Source organism: Mytilus californianus, unplaced genomic scaffold, assembly GCF_021869535.1.
Source record: "Mytilus californianus isolate M0D057914Y unplaced genomic scaffold, xbMytCali1.0.p SCAF_5, whole genome shotgun sequence".
Lineage (NCBI taxonomy): Eukaryota > Metazoa > Mollusca > Bivalvia > Mytilida > Mytilidae > Mytilus > Mytilus californianus.
The window spans coordinates 67,274,228-67,297,397 of NW_026262701.1; the positions used below are offsets into that span (position 1 = coordinate 67,274,228).

The following is a 23,170-nucleotide window of genomic DNA, read 5'->3' on the forward strand; positions in this document are numbered from 1 at the left end:
TATGGTCCTTATGATATTTGTTGACAATTTGCAATGAACGTAATTTTGACCTTTCCATGTTGACTGAACGATTCAAATCGCTGCATGCTACCGGTCTATTTATTAATGATACGCGGAATTCCGTTATCAAACATACTGATTTTAGCCGACAATACTCTTTCACTACGTGCTCATATTATCTTGTTGATTCATGTGACGGGAGAAATATAATTAAAGGTTTTTATGTTACTTTTCTGGACATTTAAACAAATATGATGTTGTGATCTAGTAGCGTGATATATAACACATCATCTGAAAAGCTTTATTTACCTATCTAATATATATAAGGGGTTTTTTATCTCTTTTTTTCTTCCTGTTTGAGCTATTATTGACATCAAAACATGCACATGTAACCTCCTGCGTGAAATCAATATGGCGCTTGGAAATGACCTTTCATTAAAAAATTTACTAATAACCGCATATTGATATCGTTTTCTAACGAACCATAACGTCCATAAAATATAAAGAACCCAATAAAGTAACGTCTTTTTGTTTATCAAATTAAAATCCGACCATTAAACAAGTAAGAGACAAACGTGTTTACGGCACAGGGACTCGGTAAGCAGATGAAAAAAATGTCATACAAGAGATAGCTACCTATAAATTAGTATATAAACTTGTGACCAGGTTTGATCCATCATATTACATAAGGAACTGCCTGTTCAGGAATATGACCTTTTTTCCCATTCGTTTGATGTATTTGAGCTTTTGATTATTACATTTGAAAAGGACTTTTCGTTTTGAATTTTCCTTGGAATTCGGAATTTTTGTTATTTTACATCTTTCGAATGAGATCTTCCCAGCATATTATCATTGCTTTCCCTCCCCTTACTTATATTCCCCGTGGTGTGGAATATGGAAGAACCTGTTAGCCCTACAGTTTCGTCTGTAAAAAAAAGAAAGCTTAGTAAATCTGACATTGGAGAATTCCCCAAACAGGTCTCATCGTGGACTCAAAACCATTTAGATGTTCTTGGCATATTTTATGACAGTAGACCTCTTGTTGATTTAAATATTCTGATAGACAAAGCATCGTCTCCTGTTATACCGAAATTACCAACATGTTTTCAGCCTGTTATAGATTGGTTGAAATATTACTTTGATTATAACGTTAGGGACTATGATGATCACAGAAATATTGACGAACACAAGAAAGATGTGGAGCAGATGACATCATGCAGAACAAGACTATTGAACGAATCCTCTGGATCCCACTTGCAATATATGCTAAAAAATATACCAGAAAACGAGGAAGACTCTGTAAAGTTCAAAAGGTACAGCTAATATACACATATAAAGTTTTTATTGTAGGTCAAAATTTAGCACATTTGACACTGTTCATCTACCATGTCTACCCAATCTATACAAGGGGGGGGGGGGGGGGGTATGAGGGGTCCGGATCCCGAAATCCTGGGCTTAAAAACATGAAATCCCGAGGTCCAGAATTTAAAGAAATTTAAATCCTGACATCCCGAAATTCGAAAAAGGAATTCCCGGATCCTGAAAGGATCAATCCCGAAATCCCGAGCTTAAAAACTCCCCATCCCAACGTCCCGAAAAAGGTCCTGCCCCCCTCATACATGCTTTACTTGATCCTGGGAACAGTATAAAAAAGTTCAGAATTGCAACTCCGATTTTTTTTTCTTTTACAGCCTCAACAAAAACTTGGTCGTTACTAGACTTTACAAGATTTTGAAAAAGTTTCCTTCTGAAACCATTAAGAACAAATGAAGTAATGAAAAAAAAAAAGAAATCTGACAGTAGACGTCGAATTAATACATGTATGAATTTTTAATGTTAAATTATAGTCACTGGTAATTGATTAGGTGGGATGAAAAGAAGATATTTGACATGGTCCATTTAAATCTAGGATTATATTTCCAAACTAGCTCAATGAGACATCCAACAAAAGATTACAAAGAGGACACGTATCAGTGTTCAACAATGATCAACAGGAGAAAAAAAAGTTGTGGTCAAATATGAATATGAAGTGGGACGTAGAGGTTTCCATAGGCCAATTTAGCATGGCACTGCACCATGCCTTCATCATCTAGCACCATGCTGCCCTCAAAATGAATTTTACAATGCGCCCCCCTGGAAGCCAATCTTAGTGACAATATTTAGATTAATCATGTTAATTTTACCTTTTGAAACTGATTTTTCGCCTTATCATGTAATCCTGCTGTGTTAGAACATATTTATGACATCTTTACAAAATCACACTAGGTTGAAGACAGAAAGCTGTTTATTGAAGGTTTAAAAAGTATATTGCCCTCTTGTCAATGTTTGGTGCCCCCAGTATTATCAATTTTAATGAATGAGGGCCCTCATAATACAAATTCTACCATGCCTTCACAAATTTCTTGGGAAAACATTAGGATGTATCATATGTCTTAATACATGTATACAAAGATAAGAATTGAAATGGATGAATTATAATTATTAACAATGGGTATTATAAATAACAATAGTTTTTTTTTCATGTCAAATCAAGTTGAATATCTTTGTTTCCTAAATAGAACGGCATAATTTGACCATAAGTCTTTGATTCTGGATTCCTTTTCCGATGTTATTTTTGGGATAGCTTTTAATTTTCCCTCTAACTGGTCTTGATAATTTCTCTGAAACACTTTGACGGATAGAGACGTAAATTTCTATTTTTTGTCTAGAATAGAACATATATATGCCTTTAAATATCAATATATCGTTATACATGTAGCATGGAAGTAAAATGAAATATATACTTCCATGGTTATAGTAAGTGGACAGCTAAATTACAGATAGGCTTTTTCTATCAAAGTGTGAGCCAGAATTTTAGTTATTAACTTTCACAGTTTTTGACTATTATCAGGGATCTCCATGGATTGAAATTTAACCATGTGTGTAGTTAGTTGTTGTGCAAATCTCACATTGTACACCCTTGTATAGTTATGATCATAATGACAAGGACAAAAAAAGTTGAATAATCCTGTCTGCCCCGGTAGTCACTAGTGCGATGCCCCAGACTAGTAAAATTTTATTCAGACGTAAGTTTTTGCAAAACTTTGTTCAGCCACATAAGAAAAATGTTGGAATATTGGTCTCCGGACTAGATGTTGGCAATCTCATTAAAATCTGATGTTCTGATACGCTACACTCCCCTAAATTAGGGGAGTGTAGCGAGATTGAGATGTTGGAAAAGATTTTGGTGCAGACTGATAATCATTACTTGGAAGCACTACAACATTTATTTCAATTCTGCATTACACATATAGCTAAGACTTAATAAGGGCAGTGTAGATCTAAAAGGACATTTGTTTCAAAGTACAGTACTATGGTAATACAGCACAAATGCAATACAGTCATGATGGTATTTATTTGTCTTATAGATTGGGAGTATTTTTATATCTTTGCTTGGTTGTTTAATTCATGGTAAGTGCAGTAGTTTATCTATCTCACAAATGGAGGAATGGTTATCCCTTAATCTCTTTGTAACTGCTTTATCATGAGTTTATGGAGTTGACTTTCCATATAGTCAATTGAATTACTTCATCATCTAACAGCTTGGCGATTAAAGGGTTTAGCTACTTCTGTTCAAATGCTGTAGTGAAAAGAGTATTTATTACAAATGAATGAATGTTCTGGGGTTGTTATTATGGAAACATGCAAAAATATCAACATAAAATCATCTTGCTTCATATCCATTTCTTTAAGAAGCACTTTTTATATAATTTGATACTCTTCTTCAGCCCTAAAGAAAATTTCAAATAGTAAATGGGTAACAAATAGTCATTTTCAGGGGAGATAATCAAGTTTGTAAAGAGACATAGAGTGTTCAATATCTAATAAACAAATGCACTTCAACATATGTTCAACTAATGAATATTTCACTGCCATCAGTCAATTATAATGCTTACAAAATGCTCAACTGGTTGAACCAGTTAACCGATTAAAATTGTCAAAATGAATGCCCTACAATGTTGTTTCAATCAGCTTTGTCAGATCCACTGTTTACAACCGATTGATTACTTAATTTATATTGTGCTTGACAATGAATGATAAACGTTCTGTTAATTATTTCGTGACACTCATCTATTCTTTTGTAGGGCTGGTCATAAGGAAAACTTGCTAATTAGCAATTCTCCAGGTAAATCTCTTCCACTTTTAATTAATAATGATAGGACATTGACAGGTAAAATTACGTAATCGAATCTACAACTTCATGCTGTTATTGGCCTCTATTATAAAAACCGTGAAAGATGGAAAGAAAATTTTGATTGATAAAATGATCCTTAGGACCATCCCTACAAAAGATTCAACTTGAGTTGAAGCTGTAAAACCACTCCCTGTAGGAGTTATTGCCCTTAAAAGCCCAAATTATATGTTTTTTGCTGTTTTTGGCTTTTATCATAAAAAAAAAGCGTGAAGGTTCAGAGCTCTCAGTTTATGAAATGATCCTGATGACAACTCTACAACAGATTCAACTCTGTGTAGGAGTTTTAGCCCTTGAATGGCCAAATTTGATGTTTTTTGCTGTTTTTGGCCTCTACATGTTGAATATTAAAATCTGTGAAAGATAGATAGATAATTTCAATTGATTAAATGATCCTTATGACCAGCCCTACAAAAGAATTGACTGGGTTGAAGTTGTAAAACAACTCTTTATAGGAGTTATTGCCCTTGAAAAGCCAAATTTGACATTTTTTGTTGGTTTTTGGCTTCTGTTTTAAAAACCATTAAAGATAGAGAGAAGGTTTCACTGATGATATCATATGATCCTTATAACCAGCCCTACTAAAGACTGAACTGGTTTGAAGTTGTAAAACAACTGTTTATATTTCCTATTTAGTTATTTTATATAGAAAAGTGGTGTAATAATAATAAGATGTACTTGTTAACTTTACCTGATGACACAATTTTTAATGCATTTCTGTTATTCAATGTTTACTTATTTTGTGTTATATCTCGTCTTTCTATTTTTAATATGTAGCCCCTTTGATAAGTATTTAGTATGACGAAAAAAATTTCGATTCTGTACTCGTACTATGAATAACAAATTTATTTTGTAAAAAATGTTTCTGTACTAAAAACAAAATTATTATATTTAAATTTACCTGTACAGTACTTTATTTAACGCCATTTTGTCATGGTTAAAGTTGTCTTTTTGACATTGAAAAATCTTTTTTATTTATATTGTGTCATAGATTAAACTTGTTCGTTCAGTGTATATTTACTTCTTTTTGTGTATTGTCTTTTTAATCGAGTTAAGCCATTTCAATTGATATTTTATTGTGTGTCTTTTTATATTGTAATGTTATACCACTGTTTCAGGTTAGGGTGAAGGTTGGCGCCTGTTAAAACGTTAAAAACCCGCTGCATTTTTATGCACCTGTCCTAACTCAGGAGCCTGTTGTTCAGTGGTTGTCATTTGTTGGTTTGGTTCATAAGTGTTTCTCGATTCTCCTTTTTTATATAGATTAGACTGTTGGTTTTCCTGTTTGAATTGTTTTACACTAGTCTTTTGGGGCCCTTTATAGCTTGCTGTTCGGTGTGAGCCAAGGCTCCATGTTGAAGGCCGTACTTTGACCTATAATTTGTTTATTTTTTACACATTGGGACTTGGATGGATAGTTGTCTCATTGGCACTCATACCACATCTTCTTATTTATATTTAATACTTAAAAAACTAAATATATGTTAATTGGAACCTGACCAAGATTGTCATCACAAACTTGTCAACCAGAACTGAACATTCTATCAGAAAGTATTCACAATTCATCATGTGAAACACTACTTGTTGTAAGAATTGACAATTGTCTTACTTGGAGAGTGCAAATTGACACAATCTGTAAAAAGATGTCTTCCAGAATTTATTTACTATCAAAAATTAAGTATTTTCTTAACAATGAGGCAAGGAAAACTTTCTATAATGGTTATATACTACCTCTGATTGATTACTGTTGTATTGTATGGGGTGGATGTGTAAGACATAATTCTTGTGAAAAAGTGTCCCCGTACATGCAGTTTTTCACAGAATTAAAGTATTAAATAATGTTCATTGCCATGAAATTGTATCTTAAGATGACAGAATTTTCAGCAACAGTTATGAAATAGTGTCCTCCAACAATACACCTTTTTTAATTAAATAAAATTCAAGAATAATAAAACATTTTGATGACTTTTGTTTTGCTTCCCTTGGAGGACATTATTTAATAACAACTGCTATGAAAGTATAAGTGCCCTGTGGTAGGACACTATTTCATTACTGTTACTGTAAAATTCTGTCCACTTGAGAGACAAAATTTCATTATGTATATTTTTTGAAATAATGAATTCATGTTTATACCAGACTTCTCAGATTTCACTTCATTTTACATTTTGGTATATAGATGTTACCCATATTTCATAAACTGCTGATCTAAAATGAGATCAGCCTCAAAATCTACAACCAGTATGAAACAGAGTAAAGATTGCTTGATTAGATACAGGCATAAATGAATGAACTCTGATGTTCAGTAGTTGTCGTTTTTTGATGTGGTTCATAAGTGTTTCTCGTTTCTCGTTTTTGTCGAGCCTTCGACTTTTGTCGAAAACGCGAGACATAGCGATCCTACATTCCGTCGGTGTCGTCGGCGGCGGCGTCCACAAATATTCACTCTGTGGTTAAAGTTTTTGAAATTTTAATAACTTTCTTAAACTATCCTGGATTTCTACCAAACTTGGACAGAAGCTTGTTTATGACCATAAGATAATATTCAAAAGTAAAATTTTGTAAAAAAAAAATTCCATTTTTTCCGTATTTTACTTATAAATGGACTTAGTTTTTCTGCCAGTTAACATTACATTCACTCTGTGGTTAAAGTTTTTGAAATTTTAATAACTTTCTTAAACTATCCTGGATTTCTACCAAACTTGGAAAGAAGCTTGTTTATGATCATAAGATAGTATCCAGAAGTAAATTTTGTAAAAAAAAAATTCCATTTTTTCCGTATTTTACTTATAAATGGACTTAGTTTTTCTGCCAGTTGACATTACATTCACTCTGAGGTTAAAGTTTTTAAAATTTTAACAACTTTCTTAAACTATCCTGGATTTGTACCAAACTTGGACAGAAGCTTGTTTATGATTAAAAGCTAGTATCTAGAAGGAAATTTTGTTAAAATTTTGTTCCATTTTTTCCGTATTTTACTTATAAATGGACTTAGTTTTTCATCCAGTTAACATTACATACAGTCTGCAGTTAAAGTTTTTAAAACATTTATTAGATTCATAAACTATCCTGGATTTTTACCAAACTTGGACAGAAGCTACTTACAATCAAAAGATAGTATAGAGAGGAATATTTTTATTAATTTTTTTCCTCATTTTTGTTGAGCCTGCGATTAACAGCAAAAGTAGGCGAGACACTGGGTTCTGTGGAACCCTTACGAATTTTTTATATAGATTAGACCGTTGGTTTTCCCGTTTGAATGGTTTTACACTAGTAATTTTTGGGGCCCTTTATTGCTTGCTGTTCGGTGTGAGCCAAGGCTCCGTGTTGAAGACCGTACTTTGACCTATAATGGTTTACTTTTATAAATTTTGACTTGGATGAAGAGTTGTCTCATTGGCACTCATACCACATCTTCTTATATCTATTAAACATTATTTCATGGGGGACAATTTATTAAATCCTACATTATCACATTTACTGTTCAAGGACCAAATTTAATGGTAAAAAAAAGGTCCAGTGATAACATGGACACTATTTCACAGTTTAGTACATATTTTCATAGGTAAATTGTGTCGGGGACACATTAGAATAATTAAATATATTGTCCATGGACAGAATTTACTATTATTTAGACAACTTGGTATTATGAAAGATGACCTGAGGATTACATATCATAAATGTTAGCTAATGCATAAAATAGAATATTCTGGTTCAATTTTATGGAATGAATTGCCCATTACATTGCGTAATATTTCCAATACAAACTGCTTAAAACATAAAATCAAACAATATTTAAGTAACCATGTTGTATAAGTTGATGTGATTTTGATTTTTTGTACAATTTTTTGCACGTATATTCTATGTATTTGATTATGCCCCCGCCGTAGCGATGGGGGCATTAAGTTTTACCCTTGTCCATCTGTACGTACGTACGTACGTCCCTAAATTAGTTTCCATTCTCTAACTTGAGTTTGCCTCAACCAAATGTTATCAAACTTATACACAATGCTTATTACCACCAAACACAGATCAAGTTTGAATTTTGGTGGCGTCACTTTAACTGTTCTAGAGTTATGCCCCTTTATAAATGGAAAAATTGCAAAATTTTTAGTTTCCGTTCTCTAACTTAAGATTGCCTCAACCAAATGTTATGAAACTTATACACAATGCTAATTACCACAAAACACAGATCAAGTTTGAATTTTGGTGGCGTCACTCTAATCTTTCTAGAGTTATGCCCCTTTATAAATGGAAAAATTGCAAAATGTTTAGTTTCTGTTCTCTAACTTAAGTTTGCCTCAACCAAATGTTATGAAACATATGCACAATGCTTATAACCACAAAACACAGATCAGGTTTGAATTTTGGTGGCGTCACTTTTACCGTTCTAGAGTTATGCCCCTTTATAAATGGAAAAAATGCAAAATTTTTATTTTCTTCTAAATATCAAGTAATTTATAAAATTGGAGTTATCTTCCTTTGTCCATGATTATAGTTGAATCAACTACAATCAATACTTTATACAATGCAATGTTAAATTTTGACTTCCACTGATAAAACACAGATCAAGTTGAATTTTGGTAGTGTCACTTTAACCATTATTGAGTTATGCCCCTTTATAAATCGAAAGATTGCAAAATTTTTAGTTTCCATTCTGTAACTTAAGTTTGCCCCAACCAAACATAATGAAACCTATACACAATATTCATAACCACAAAACTAAGATCAAGTACAAATTTTTTGTTTCTGTTTTCTAACTTTAGTTTGCCTCAACCAAATGTTATGAAACTTATACACAATGCCTATTACTACATAATACAGATTAAGTACGAAAATTTGGTGGCGACACTTTTACCATTCTTGAGTTATGTCCCTTTATAAACATAAAAATTGCTGAATTTTTCGTTTCCGTTCTCTAACTTTAGTTTGTCTCAACCAAATGTTATAAAACTTAAACACAACCGTTCTAGAGTTATGCGTGTTTACAAGTAGAAAAATTGCTGAATTTTTAGTATCTGTTCTCTACTTAAGTTAGCCTCAACCAAATGTTATGAGACTTACACACAATGCTTATTACCACAAAACTCAGATCAAGTTCAAATTTGGGTAGCGTCACTTTTACCATTCTTCAGTTACGTCCCTTTATAACTATATGATATGCAAGCGGGGGCATCATCTGTGTCCACATGTGGACACTATCCACATTTATTTCTGTCTTCATTTGTATTGCATCAGGGCCTCAGGGAAGATTAGTTCTTGTAAACTAACTGTGTTACCCTCTAGAAATAAAGTCTATTATTATTAGACAAAGTTGTATCATATACTATAAAGACTAATGGCTTTTTAAAAGTCAAATATAAGTTTTCTATGTCTACAGGAGCCTCTAGTTCAGGTTTTGTTGCTGTTCTTTTCTATACTTTTCATCACATGACAAAATTCTGCTTCTGCAGTGAGGTTATGTACATGTTTGTCAATGATTCCAGCCTATGAGTGCATCCATACTTAAAAGGTAAGTGAATATCAAACCTGGTTTAATAAGTTAATCATTCCATTTTAGTTTGATTGCCACAATCTGGAGTTCTGCCATTGAGTTTGTGGAAGATCTGATTGAATATATGGTAATAAAGACTCAAAAAGCAACTATTCCAGAGATGAGGTATCGAGATATCCACCGAAGTTTTCTACATGTTTGTGGACTTAAAGTTAGGTAAAATTTAGTTATTTCAGGTATAGTGAAATTTTCTGAAAACTTTGCAATCCTCTAAATCTGACTAGCTACAGGAATTTTGTCCTGACCATTTGACATGATTGACTTCAAAAATTTTGCATTGTTTACATTTGAAAGTTAGTGATTGTAAAATTTTATATGGATCTGCCGCTGAAAGATCCTTAGGATCAGGCCTACATGTATGAAAGTCTCTATTTGATTGAAGTTGTACAATGACACTTTATAGGGGTTATTGCCATTGATAAACCAAATTAAAAACTTTTGTTGGTGGTTTTTGACTTCTTTCTTGAAAACCATAACAAAAAGAAGATAAACTTACAATAAATGAAATAATCCTCATTACCAGGCCTTATTTAGAATTATTGAATACTCTGTTTAGTCTTTTAATTAGACTCTGTGGAAATCTGGAAAAATCCATGTTAAGGAGAACCTTTTGTAGTAAGCCATTTGTATTCGGTATGAAGTTGCAGAGCTCTAGAATTCCTGTTTTTCTCTTACCCAGGGCTAGTGAGATTTAGCCCATGGAAAGTTATATTTTTGAATTTTGTATATTTAATTCAATTGTGGGAAAGTGAGTTTTGATGTCCATATGCCCCAGGGTAAGTAGAAATTTAAAAGAACTCTAGAGCACTGAGGTGTATTTGTATTAATAGAAAGTATTATTTCTTTTCAGATTCTTTTTTTTCCCTGTCTTAGCTCTCATTCATGGTTTGTTGACTGCAGAATTATTGATTTGTTAGGTGAAACATTTCAGTGTGTGCATTCTGGTTATTTATTAGTTAACAAGTATATTTTATTTGTCCTCTGAATCTATCCTGATATCTACCTCTTTCTTGGCATTAGTTTTGAAATCCCTCATTAAATCCACATTTTGTTTTGACTTTTCACACAGAGGTCTTGCTGTAAACAGTGTTTAGATAACTGCAATGTAAATAAAGGAGAGATTTTCAGAAGTTTATATGGTAGTTCCAGCAATAATTTTACTTGTCCTTTACAGGAGTGGAGAGAGTAAAAAACAAGTCTTAGAAGTAAGAAAATACTTTGTATGTTCTGAACCTGATTTGAGATGCACAATATCAGCAAAAGACAAAGATGATCCTTTTGTTCCAAGTTTATTGTTGATTGGAAAGGTCAGTTAATATATCTTTTAATCTTTAAATAGGCAAAACTGCATGTGCTCTTCTTTTTTGCTCATCTGGACCTAAGGTCCAGTGAGCTATTACCATCATTCTGTGTCATTCGTCGTCGTAAATTCAAAAAAAAAAAATAACTTATTTTCTGAAACCACTAGGTAAGAATAAATCAAAACTTTACCTAATGGATCTTTAAAGTTTTTTATATTAAAATATTGTTTTATGTATCTTTTGATTAAAAAAAATACCTCCACTGCTATTTTTAGGACATAGGATTTTATCAAAAGATAGTAGGTGAAGAAAAATAAACGTGACATTCCTTCTTCAATTTGAAGAGCTCTTTAAGAAGTTTCTATTGAGTCAAAGATGTGTGATAACTCCTATAATGGTTTTTTGGTTATAGGGTGAAAATCATGTCAGTTTTGAAGAAACTGTTGATTGATAAAGGCTATCAATGATTCATTTGGGTCAAAGTGCCTTTTTAAAGGGGATACTGCTCTTAGAAGGTCAAATTTGTGGGTTTTTTTGGGCTAATTGGGGGAAGTCCCTTAATACAGCTATAAGGCTACTTTCTGTGAATGAAATGAACCTTATGACATGGGCTACCAAAATTCAATTGGGTTGTGGTTATGTGGTGTATGTTTATAGGTAGTAGTTATTGCCCTTGGAAGGTAAACTTTGCTATTTTGGCTTATGGCATGAAAACTGTATCAGAAATGAAGAAACTTGCAACTGATGAAATGATTCTTATGACAATTAAAGGTTATCAATAATCCTATATGGATCAAAGTGATCAGGTTTTCTAAGTTATTGCCCTATAAAGGTCAAATTTTCGATTAATTTGGTAAAATTGATTCATCATCCTTTAATATCATATTGGAAGGTCAAATAGGCTGTTTTTGGCATCTATCTTGAAAATCATAGAAGGGAGAAAGAAATTTTCAATTAATATTGATCCTTGTGACTGTGCCTACATAAGTCTTCACTGTGTTGAAGTTGATGATTTGAATGTTTCAAATAATTAAAGTTGCACAGGGTATCATGTTATGACCTGTCTGTCCATCAATCAGTTGGTCAGTCCATCAGTCCTGTTTTTGTAAGCGCAACTCCTTTGAAACTACTCAACAAAATTTCATGAAACTTGGTAGGTAGTAAAGACACCGTATGTAGTTGTGCATATTACCAGGAAGTTTTGATCCCCTTAATTTTGTTGGAGTTATGCCACTTTAAACTTAAAATATTTTCCGAAATGTACTCAGGATTCAGCTTGTAAGCGCAACTCATCTGTAACTACTTACTAGAATTTCATGAAACTTGGTAAGTAGGAAATACCATATTTTGTTGTGCATATTACCAGGAAATTTTGTGGGAGTTTTGCTCCTTTGATAATAAGCATAACATTTGTTGAAAGGTACCGGGTATAAAGTTTTAGATACCTTCAGCAAAAATGTTTACCCCTGCCCCTATGAAAACAAGAAAATTATGAAAAGTAACACTTTATTCCAGCTGTGATCCTGATGATTATGATTTTTGATAAGGCCAAAACAAATGTGTGTTTCCTATTACATGTAATTTCAAATTAGGGTAGGTGTTTTTATTTTATTATAGTAAATTTAGTTTTAACAATATTTTATTTAAATAAATTGAATAGAATTGAGCAACAGGCTTCGCATGCTATTCTCTCTCCATAAAATCCATGTTACAATCATAAAAGTGTTTTTGGATTGACCAGAATTATTTATCTGGATTCTGATGAAAATGTGATTTTTAATAAGAAAAAATTCATTATCATATAGAATTCAAACAGACTATAATCCTAATAAAAAAATCTGGATCACTACTAACATGACTGATTTTTATACGACCGCAAAAAATTTTGTGGTCGTATGTTGGTATCACGTCATCGTCGTCGACCGTCGTCCTAAGACATTTGGTTTGAGGACAATAACTTTAGTAAATGTTAATAGAAATCTATAAAATTTAAACAAAAGGTTTATAACTGCAAAAGGAAGGTTGAGATTGATTTTGGGGGTTATAGTCCTAACAGTTCAGTAATAAGGGGCCAAAAAGGGGCCCAAATAAGCATTTTTCTAGTTTCCAGACAATAACTTGTGGAACGGTGTATGGATCTCTCTGAAATTCTACCAAAAGTTTCCATACCACAAAGGGATGGTTAGGATTGGCTTTGGGGGTTATGGCTCACACCGTTTAGGATTAAAGGGCAAAAAAGGGGGAAAAACAAGGGTTTCCTGGTTAATGGACAATTAAAAAAAAGTACAATATTATGTTTGGATTACCTCCCTTAAACTGCTTTTGAATTATGTATAAAGAAATGTTGTATTGTCTTGAGGTGATTAGCTGTCAATTTATTTTTATACGACCGCAAAAAAATTTTGTGGTCGTATATTGGTATGACGTTGGCGTCGTCGTCGTCGTCGTCGTCCGGCGTCGTCGTCCGAATACATATTGGTTTTCGCACTCTAACTTTAGTTTAAGTGAATAGATCTTTTTGAAATTTGACCATAAGGTTAAATACCACAAAAGGAAGGTTGGGATTGATTTTGGGGGTTATGGTACCAACAGTTAAGGAATAAGGGGCCAAAAAGGGGCCAAAAATGAGCATTTTCTAGTTTCCAGACAATAACTGTGGAACGGTGTATGGATCTCTCTGAAATTATACTACAAGTTTCCATACCACAAAGGGATGGTTAGGATTTGCTTTGGGGGGTTATGGCTCAAACTGTTTAGGAATTAGGGGCAAAAAAGGGGGAAAAACAAGGTTGTCCTGGTTAATGGACAAATACTTTAGTACAAAACATAATTTAAAGCAGTGTAAGGGAGATAAATCAAATACATCATTGAAATTATCTCCCTTACACTGCTTTTAAATTATGTATAAAGTAATGGTTAATGAACAATAAAGATAATCTAAAACAGTGTAAGGGAGGTAATCCAAATACAATGTTTTGGTTACTTCCCTTACACTGCTTTTAAATTATGTTTAAAGAAATGCATATTTATAAAGGAAGACCAGTAAAAATATCTGCAAATGTTTTCATCTTTTTTTTTTACAAAAAAATCCATATGAAAGATTTGACACTATATTTTTATTAATTCTATTATAAAATAGATTAAGTTAGCACTATGGTAAATTTAAATGGGTAATTATGGTTGCCAACTCCATTGGAAATTTGAATTGAGATTATGACCATATCTTGAGGGAAAGAATTTTTTTGGGGGAAAAAAGGGGGGGGGGGGGGGATAAAAAGAAATTGTGGGGGGCCAATTTTTTCTCATTTCAGATTTCAGAAATTAAAAAGAATTATTCTTAAATATTATTTTTTTTTTAAATTTCAAATATTGAAAAATTTCAAGAAGTAATCTTTAATTGCACAGTATGGCGCATTAGATTTGTAAAATCTTTGATCACATTTATTTATTTGTTATGCCAAATCTAACAGTTATTTAGATTTTTAATTTTGGGTCCAGTTTTCAAATTGGTCTACATTAATGTCCAAAGGGTCCAAAATTAAACTTTGTTTGATTTTAGCAAAAATTGAATATATGAGGTTCTTTGATATGCTGAATCTAAACATGTATTTAGATTTTTGATTTTTGGCCCAGTTTTCAAGTTGGTCCAAATTGGGGTCCAAAATTAAACTTTGTTTGATTTCAACAAAAATTGAATATATGGGGTTCTTTGATATGCTGAATCTAACCATGTATTTAGATTTTTTATTTGTGGACCCCGTTATCTAATTGGTTCATATTGAGGTCAAAAGGGTCCAAAATTAAACTTTGTTTGATTTCATCTGAAATTGAATTATTGGGGTTCTTTGATATTCCAAATCTAACCGTGTATTTAGGTTTTTAATTTTGGGTCCTGTTTTTTAAATTGGTCTACATTGAGGTCCAAAGGGTCCAAATTAAACTTAGTTTGATTTTAACAAAAATTGAATTCTTGGGGTTCTTTGATATGCTGAATCTAAACATGTGTTTAGATTTTTGATTATGGGCCCAGTTTTCAAGTTGGTCCAAGATAGGGTCCAGTATTTAAACTTTGTTTGATTTCAACAAAAATTGAATATATGGGGTTCTTTGATATGCTGAATCTAAACATGTATTTAGATTTTTGATTATGGGCCCAGTTTTCAAGTTGGTCCAAATTGGGGTCCAAAATTAAACTTTGTTTGATTTCAACAAAAATTGAATATATGAGGTTGTTTGATATGCTGAATCTAACCATGTATTTAGATTTTTTATTTGTAGGCCCCGCTATCAAATTGGTTCATATTGAGGTCAAAAGGGTCCAAAATTAAACTTTGTTTGATTTCATCGAAAATTGAATTTTTGGGGTTCTTTGATATGCCAAATCTAACCGTGTTTTTAGATGTTTAATTTGGGTCCCGTTTTTTAAATTGGTCTTCATTGAGGTCCAAAGGGTCCAAAATTAAACTTAGTTTGATTTTAACAAAAATTGAATTCTTGGGGTTCTTTGATATGCTGAATCTAAACATGTGTTTAGATTTTTGATTATGGGCCCAGTTTTCAAGTTGGTCCAAGTTGGGGTCCAAAATTATACTTTTTTTGATTTCAACAAAAATTGAATATATGGGGTTCTTTGATATGCTGAATCTAACCATGAATTTAGATTTTTTATTTGTGGGCCCCACTATCAAATTGGTTCATATTGAGGTCAAAAGGGTCCAAAATTAAACTTTGTTTGATTTCATCAAAAATTGAATTATTGGGGTTCTTTGATATTCCAAATCTAACCGTGTATTTAGATTTTTAATTTTAAGTCCCGTTTTTTAAATTGGTCTACATTAAGGTCCAAAGGGTCCAAAATTAAACTTAGTTTGATTTTAACAAAAATTCTTGGGGTTCTTTGATATGCTGAATCTAAACATGTGTTTAGATTTTTGATTATGGGCCCAGTTTTCAAGTTTGTCCAAGTTGGGGTCCAAAATTAAACTTTGTTTGATTTTAACAAAAATTGAATATATGGGGTTCTTTGATATGCTGAATCTAACCATGTATTTTGATTTTGGACATTGGACCATAATAGGTAAATTAAAAAAATTCAAGTTCTTAGACCACATTCTTTCTGTGTCAGAAACCTATGCTGTGTCAAATATTTAATAACAATCCAAATTCAGAGCTGTATCAAGCTTGAATGTTGTGTCCATACTTGCCCCAACTGTTCAGGGTTCGACCTCTGCGGTCGTATCAAGCTGCGCCCCAGCGAAGCATTTTATTAGAAGTTACTATTTAATAATGCTGATTAAGAAATATTAATTTTAGCCATGATTATGTATGTCATTTTCTATTTTAAGACTTTTATGATGTATTTAAATGGGTAATTATGGTTTCAAACTCCATTGGAAATTTGAATTGAGATTATGACCATATCTTGAGGGAAAGAATTTTTTTTTTGAAAAAGGAGGGGGGAGGTGAGAACAAAAAATGGGAGGGGGGTAAAAAAGAAATTGTGAATTGGGGTACAATTTTTTCTCATTTCAGATTTCAGAAATTAAAAAGAAAAATTCTTCAAATATTTTTTTTTGGGGGGGGGGTCAATTTGCAACAGCATAGTGTATTGCACAAAAGCAAAAAAAGGGGGGGGTAAATTTTTTTTTTTGGGGGGGGGAAGGGGGGGGATTTTTTTTTTTTTGGAGGGGGGGAGGGGAGAGGGTCAATTGGCAACAGCATAGTGTATTGCACAAAAGCAAAAAATTGAATATAAATTCAAATCATATAACCAATTCTAAGTTCCTAGACTACAGTTATTCTGTGTCAAAAACCTATTATGTGTCAAATATTTGATTACAATCCAAATTCAGACCTGTATCAAGCGCGAATATGGTGTCCATTTTTGCCCCAACTGTTCAGGGTTGGACCTCTGCGGTTGTATCCAGCTGCGCTCAGCGAAGCAATTTATTAATTTCAAAAGTCAGGGTTACAGAAACAAATTTTCATTCCATTAAATCTTTGTGAATGCTTTGGAATCATCCTTCAATGGATTTTGACCGACATGTAACTTGGTACATACTTAGTCCTTAGGAAAATCTAGAACCCAATTGATTTTTTTGGTCAAGGCCTTATGGTCAAATATTTAGACAGTGATTGGATGTCGCGCTTCATGTTGCCCTTGATAAGATTCATACTTAATTTGTAATTATTGCCTTATGTTTTGTTGTCTTACTTTAGGACAGGTAACAAATATACATACGGTATGCATGCTAACAGTAGACTGTGGTGACAAGGTAGAAAAGGTTGATGTGTCAAATGTTGTATATAGATGACTTGTTTTATGTATTTTCATTTTGGTTATCATATGTATATCTGTTTACTTTGATATCATTTTCATGTTTCAATACCTGCTTAAAATTGAGCATATTTTTCTGAGCAGGCCAAAATAAAATACTAGAGCCTTAACTTATATCATGTTGCTGTAGGTAAAAAAGAAAAAAGAAAGACAGAGAATGAAGCATGAAAAGTTTACAGCTTCAGAACTGAACAGATTTGCCAGGAATGTATTGGGACAGCACGGAGGAGAATTACTGCTGGAAAGAGATTTTTCCCCTTTTATGTCTTATGAAGGAAGTACACTTGTTTTTGGAGCAATGTGTATTGGCACACAGGTATTTTTTTATGCTTTCCGTTTTTTTATGAATGTATTATGGTATGCTACTGTTCATCCATAATAAGATATCTAAAGGATGCTTTAATATTTTTTTATATTTTTTCGCTAGAATATGTGTTTTGTTAGAGGGAAGCTTCATTTTTGTTTTTAATAATTTGGTGAATTTTGTTAAGAGTATTGGGACTTTAACCATTAAATTAAAGGATGTTTTGTACATGTATGATACAATAAGTCTAAAAAGCTGTTAGGGATTTGTATGATTTTTTGGCATAACAGGTGTTTTATTGGAAGGAAGCTCCTTTTTTTTCCTGAATTTTAACCTGCATCACCAACAGTAAAAGAAGGTCTATTAGCCTCTCAACTCCCTCCATCTGCCCGTCCTTCCAGCTTAGGGGTACATACTTTGTGTAATTTGTAACTCTGACTGTATTGAACCAATATTTTTCAAACTTTACATTGCGTTTATATACAAACGAAAATGTGCGCCTCCTCCTTTGGTTAGAAACTGATTACTGGAGGGGGGCTATAAACATGAATATCCTTGCCTGGTAAAAGCTGGAAATAAATATTTTGGCCAAGTCAGGAATAAAATGAATATTCTGCAACACAAAATGCAGGAAAAATAATTGTGTTCAGAAGTGAAAATATTTTTTTGCACACGCAGCCAATAAAAAAGCATGCATAGCAACAGATAGAAATAGAAATGAATAGTCAATTTGCAAAAAAAAAACATCACCTCATTGAACTATCCATGTGGTTCTGTGGTTTATTGACATAAAGATGAACAACATTGTTTAACAATGGAGAGTTAAGAATTAATTGGTTATATAGCAATGGCCTTTTCCAGCTCTGAAATGTTTTCACTTCAAACAACAAATTATTAATTGCAATTTAGACAAATTAAATAACAGTTATTAATCTTTCAGGTGTGAAAGCATGCCCTTAGCTTATGGCTTTGTATATTACTAGGTGTTAAAATCCTATTTAATTAGATTTCATTATGTAATATAAAACATTATCAAAGTTTCCCATAATTACCTTGTGTATGGGAGAGTGTCCTACATTTATGGCTTTGTGTATGTGACAAGGTGTAAACAAAAACTCTATTCACTAAATCAATTTGACTTCAATTAATAAATACCTTTTCAAGATTTTTCTGTAGTTTGTGTATATTTCATAACTCTCAGTTGTGAGCTAATGTCCTCTGATTACAACTTTAAATATAATTTTGTTTAATTAGAACTTGTCATAAATCTATGGTCAGTATGGAAATGTAAATAATATTTACTTTTTGTTTTCATTATACAAATTGCAAATACATGTTTTTTTCAAAAATTTGTATTTGACCTGAATATCCATGTGTAATATATTTGCCGCTGTACGTGAACCCATAACATCATTCCGTAAATGTTGATTACAGAACGGTTGATTTCTCAAATTTAACAAGACACATACATGCTCGCTTGGAAAGTGAAGACTTTACTTTGATACAGTTAATAATCTCCTCTTATTCCTAATACATTGTACATCTAATAAGAAGATAGCTACAGCCTGTATCTTAAATATTTACAAATGTCATTTATAAGTCACAAAGATATACATACTTATGGTGTTTATATATCTCAACTCGTACGATTCGCTCGTGTATGTAACAACGTATTAGATTTTAGCGAGAGAAATTTATGTATTACTGAAAAATTATTACACCAGGGTTTTCGATACCATAAACTAGTCAAAACATTTACTAAATTTCATCATCGGTATAAGGACATCATTCGTAAATATAACTCAACATGCAGACATCTTATACGTTCGGGTATTTCACATCCAAACTTTTATGGTAATATTCTTTACAAAGCACAAAAATGTCAGTATTCACCTCAAAAGCTAACAAAACCTTTAAACAGACTTATTAAGAAGGGATATAGTTACGATACTGTTGTCAGGTCATTAAAGATTGCATATTTTGGCTTTAATATTGATTCACTTATAGGGTCTTTGCATCTGAATTAAACATATTTATTCTAAAACCAGTTGTTGGCATGACACGGGTTATGTTCTTCTCATATATTTTATGATGGTATAATACTAAACCCCTAACAGGAGGGATTGTGCCTGATATTCATATGATGAAGACATAATCTTTCAATCAGTTTAATTGAGGTCTGGAGCTGGCATGTCAGTAACTGCTAGTAGTCTGTTGTTATTTATGTATTATTGTCATTTTGTTTATTTTCTTTTGTTTCTTATTCTGACATCGGACTCGGACTTCTCTTAAACTGAGTTTAACTGTGCGTACTGTTGTACGTTTGTTTTTTCTACATTGGCTAGAGGTATAGGGGGAGGGTTGAGATCTCAAAAAAACATGTTTAACCCCGCCGCATTTTTGCGCCTGTCCCAAGTCAGGAGCCTCTGGCCTTTGTTAGTCTTGTATCATTTTTAATTTTAGTTTCTTGTGTATAATTTGGAGTTTAGTATGACGTCCATTGTCACTGAACTAGTATACATATTTGTTTAGGGGCCAGCTGAAGGACGCCTCAGGGTGCGGGAGTTTCTCGCTGCATTGAAGACCCATTGGTGGCCTTCGGCTGTTGTCTGCTCTATGGTCGGGTTGTTGTCTCTTTGACACATTCCCCATTTCCATTCTCAATTTTATACTAAAATAATTCAACTCGTCCTGAATATGCATGAACTAAATTATGACAATGGACATTACCTAGACAAAATCAAATAAATATTTGAAGATTCAAATGGCCGTCCCCAACTCAGAGCTGTCGTTTGTGTTGAAAAATAAATAATTTTTCGCAAAGCAGCTCTGAGAAAAATTTGACTAAGGAAAAAAATAATAGTAATAATAATAAGAAACAATGCAAAAACAATTAAGGTCCCCAAACCTTGTTTGGGCAACTTAATAGGAAGAAACCCGACAAAAATAATATTGTCTCCATAACTTTTAGTTTTGGAGACGTAATTAAAAAAAAAAAAGAGGAAAAAACTGTTCAAGCAAGTGTTATATAAATGTGACGTTGCTTTGAACTTGTTTTATCCATCTACTTTCTTCTGACTAGTCAGGTTATGAAAGTCATTTAAATTGAATCATCTTTAGTTATCTTTACATTTAGCATGCTTCTTATTTTGTCACTGTAATTAGAAAGTATTGCTAATGCTGTTATATACATTTCAGATAATTTTTACTGCATTAGAAATGGATGGAGAACATTTTCTTGCAATAACCACACCAGAAGAGGCAAGTGATGAAGAAAATGTTGGAAGTTCTACAATTTTTTACACAAAGCCATATGACATATTGAATTCAGAAGATAGATGTGAAATGTATGAAGGATTATTGAGATTTGCATGTTTCCAGAGGAATTATGTATTTTAATTTTTGCATGCACCTGCGAATGGAAATCGAAAGTACAGTTGCAATAGTTTTACAAAAGTGTCGTTACATACTTCACATTTACGGTATAAAATTGAACAAACACTTAACTTTCTGTTTTGAATTACAGCATTTAGCAGGAATTATTTGAGCATTATTTATATTTAACTGCTGTGTCTATTATTTATCTTTTAAATTACATTTAACTTAAATGACTGTCATACAAGTGAGAGGTTTAGCTAGCTATAAAACCAGATTTAATCCACCATTTTCTACATAAGGAAATGGCTGTACCAAGTCAGGAATATGAAAGTTGTTTTCCATTCGTTTGATGTGTTTGAGCTTTTGATTTTACCATTTGATAAGGGACTTTCTGTTTGAATTTTCCTTGGAGTATTTTTGTTATTTTACTTTTTGCAAACCATTCCTGACATTGAAACGGACAAACATTAGGTACTAGTAATCTTTCCATAGGCAGCTTGAATGTGAATGGCCTGACCCACAAAATTTTGAAAATAGTTTATATGCATAAATTTAAAAATGCATGAAAAATGAAAATAAATATTATTAATATTAGTTCCTGGTAATGATTGAAAATAAATGCTTGTGTGGAAATAAATTCACCTAGCCACCCCCAACATATCATATGGTCGTCCCTAAACAGAGACCAAGAAAGATCCCACACAAACACCAAAACCACAAATGACAAAATCATCAAGATTTGGGCCAGGCAAATGAAAATGTGGTTGGCCTAACCTGCTCCTGATATTCCAAACTCTCCCCCTTTCCAATCCCAGCAGAATAAAAAAGGTGCATACAATAATGTACAATGAAAATTAGTACATAAAAAAGCAATCAACTATACATCCCCAGGACAAAAACATAGGTAAACAAACAACAATAATAAGCAATATGGCAACAGAAAATGCTTCAAATCTCTGAGGGGTATGTAGATAGCCTGTTGCAAAGCAGGATCATCAGCAGATTATTAATAAGTGAATCGGCATTATATTTAATGGCTAATCTGGAAACATCAACACATCGACACATCGACAAATCAACACATTGACACATACAAACTGTGTGTAGCTTATATGTTGTATGCCTATAGTTGTTAAGACTTTGGTAAATAAAGATTATATAATTTGTCAATTTGTCAATGTGTCTGTCATTGGAGACTACCTTAACAGGCATACATAATATTTGATACAGGTCTCATACATATCCTTGCTGCTGTATGAATATGTAATTGAGTAAGGAACTACTTCTACCATATATAACAGTTGAGCCGCAAAGCAAATTTTCTGCTTCTATCCAACATCAAGCATACCCTCAATTTTCAGTGGAAGTCCAAATATGACATTCTTCATTCTAGCCTGCCTTACCTTGCAGAACCTACCTTTTGTATTTGAAAGTAATAATTTGTTCTCTTCCTGTATATTCATGAAATATTTGCCTCTGTACATGAAGTTAGCAAAAATAATTCAATCAATCATAGAATGCTCACTGAGGCAACCCAATTAAAGTACTGAAATACTCATTACTTGCAGATATGAATTCACACTATTCCACACTGCAACATAGAAGGCTGTTTCACAAAGCAGCGTAAACACAATCCCCCCTACGAAAAAGCATTAAAAAAAGCATACAAAACAATTTCCTGCTTACACTTTCACATTTCCATGTTCAGTAAAATGGGAAGTCTGGGTCAATCTAATTAAAAACTGATCTCGCATCACTCCCTTTTTACGAAATGTTGCACCTGACATATCAGAAATAGGAGCAATGGGATATCGGTTAATTAGATTGAATCTTGGTAAAACCCTAATTTGGCATAAATTTTCACATTATAATGAGCATGTGTACTAAGTTACAAGTTGATGGGACCACAACTTCGTGGTAAACTTTCTTAAGCCAAAACTTGAACCTGATAGGTTACAGACTCATGCACACACCTGATGCCTATACACACAAAAAGAAGAAAACTATATGTAGGTCCAATGAAAAACTTTAAAAGAATTTCAGAAAATACAAGGAGTTGTTTAGTATT

At 32.6% G+C, this 23,170-nt stretch overlaps 1 protein-coding gene across 1 annotated transcript; it reads left to right on the forward strand.

Annotated features, from left to right (window-relative positions):
• Positions 1–613: 613 nt before the first annotated feature.
• Positions 614–22,268, forward strand: LOC127701329 (uncharacterized). The gene is made up of 5 exons (XM_052205219.1): positions 614–1,313; positions 9,789–9,938; positions 10,957–11,089; positions 17,551–17,736; positions 20,923–22,268. The coding sequence occupies exons 1-5, from the start codon at positions 895–897 to the stop codon at positions 21,121–21,123; spliced, it is 1,089 nt and encodes a 362-aa protein (XP_052061179.1). The 5' UTR covers positions 614–894; the 3' UTR covers positions 21,124–22,268.
• The last annotated feature ends 902 nt before the right edge of the window (positions 22,269–23,170 follow it).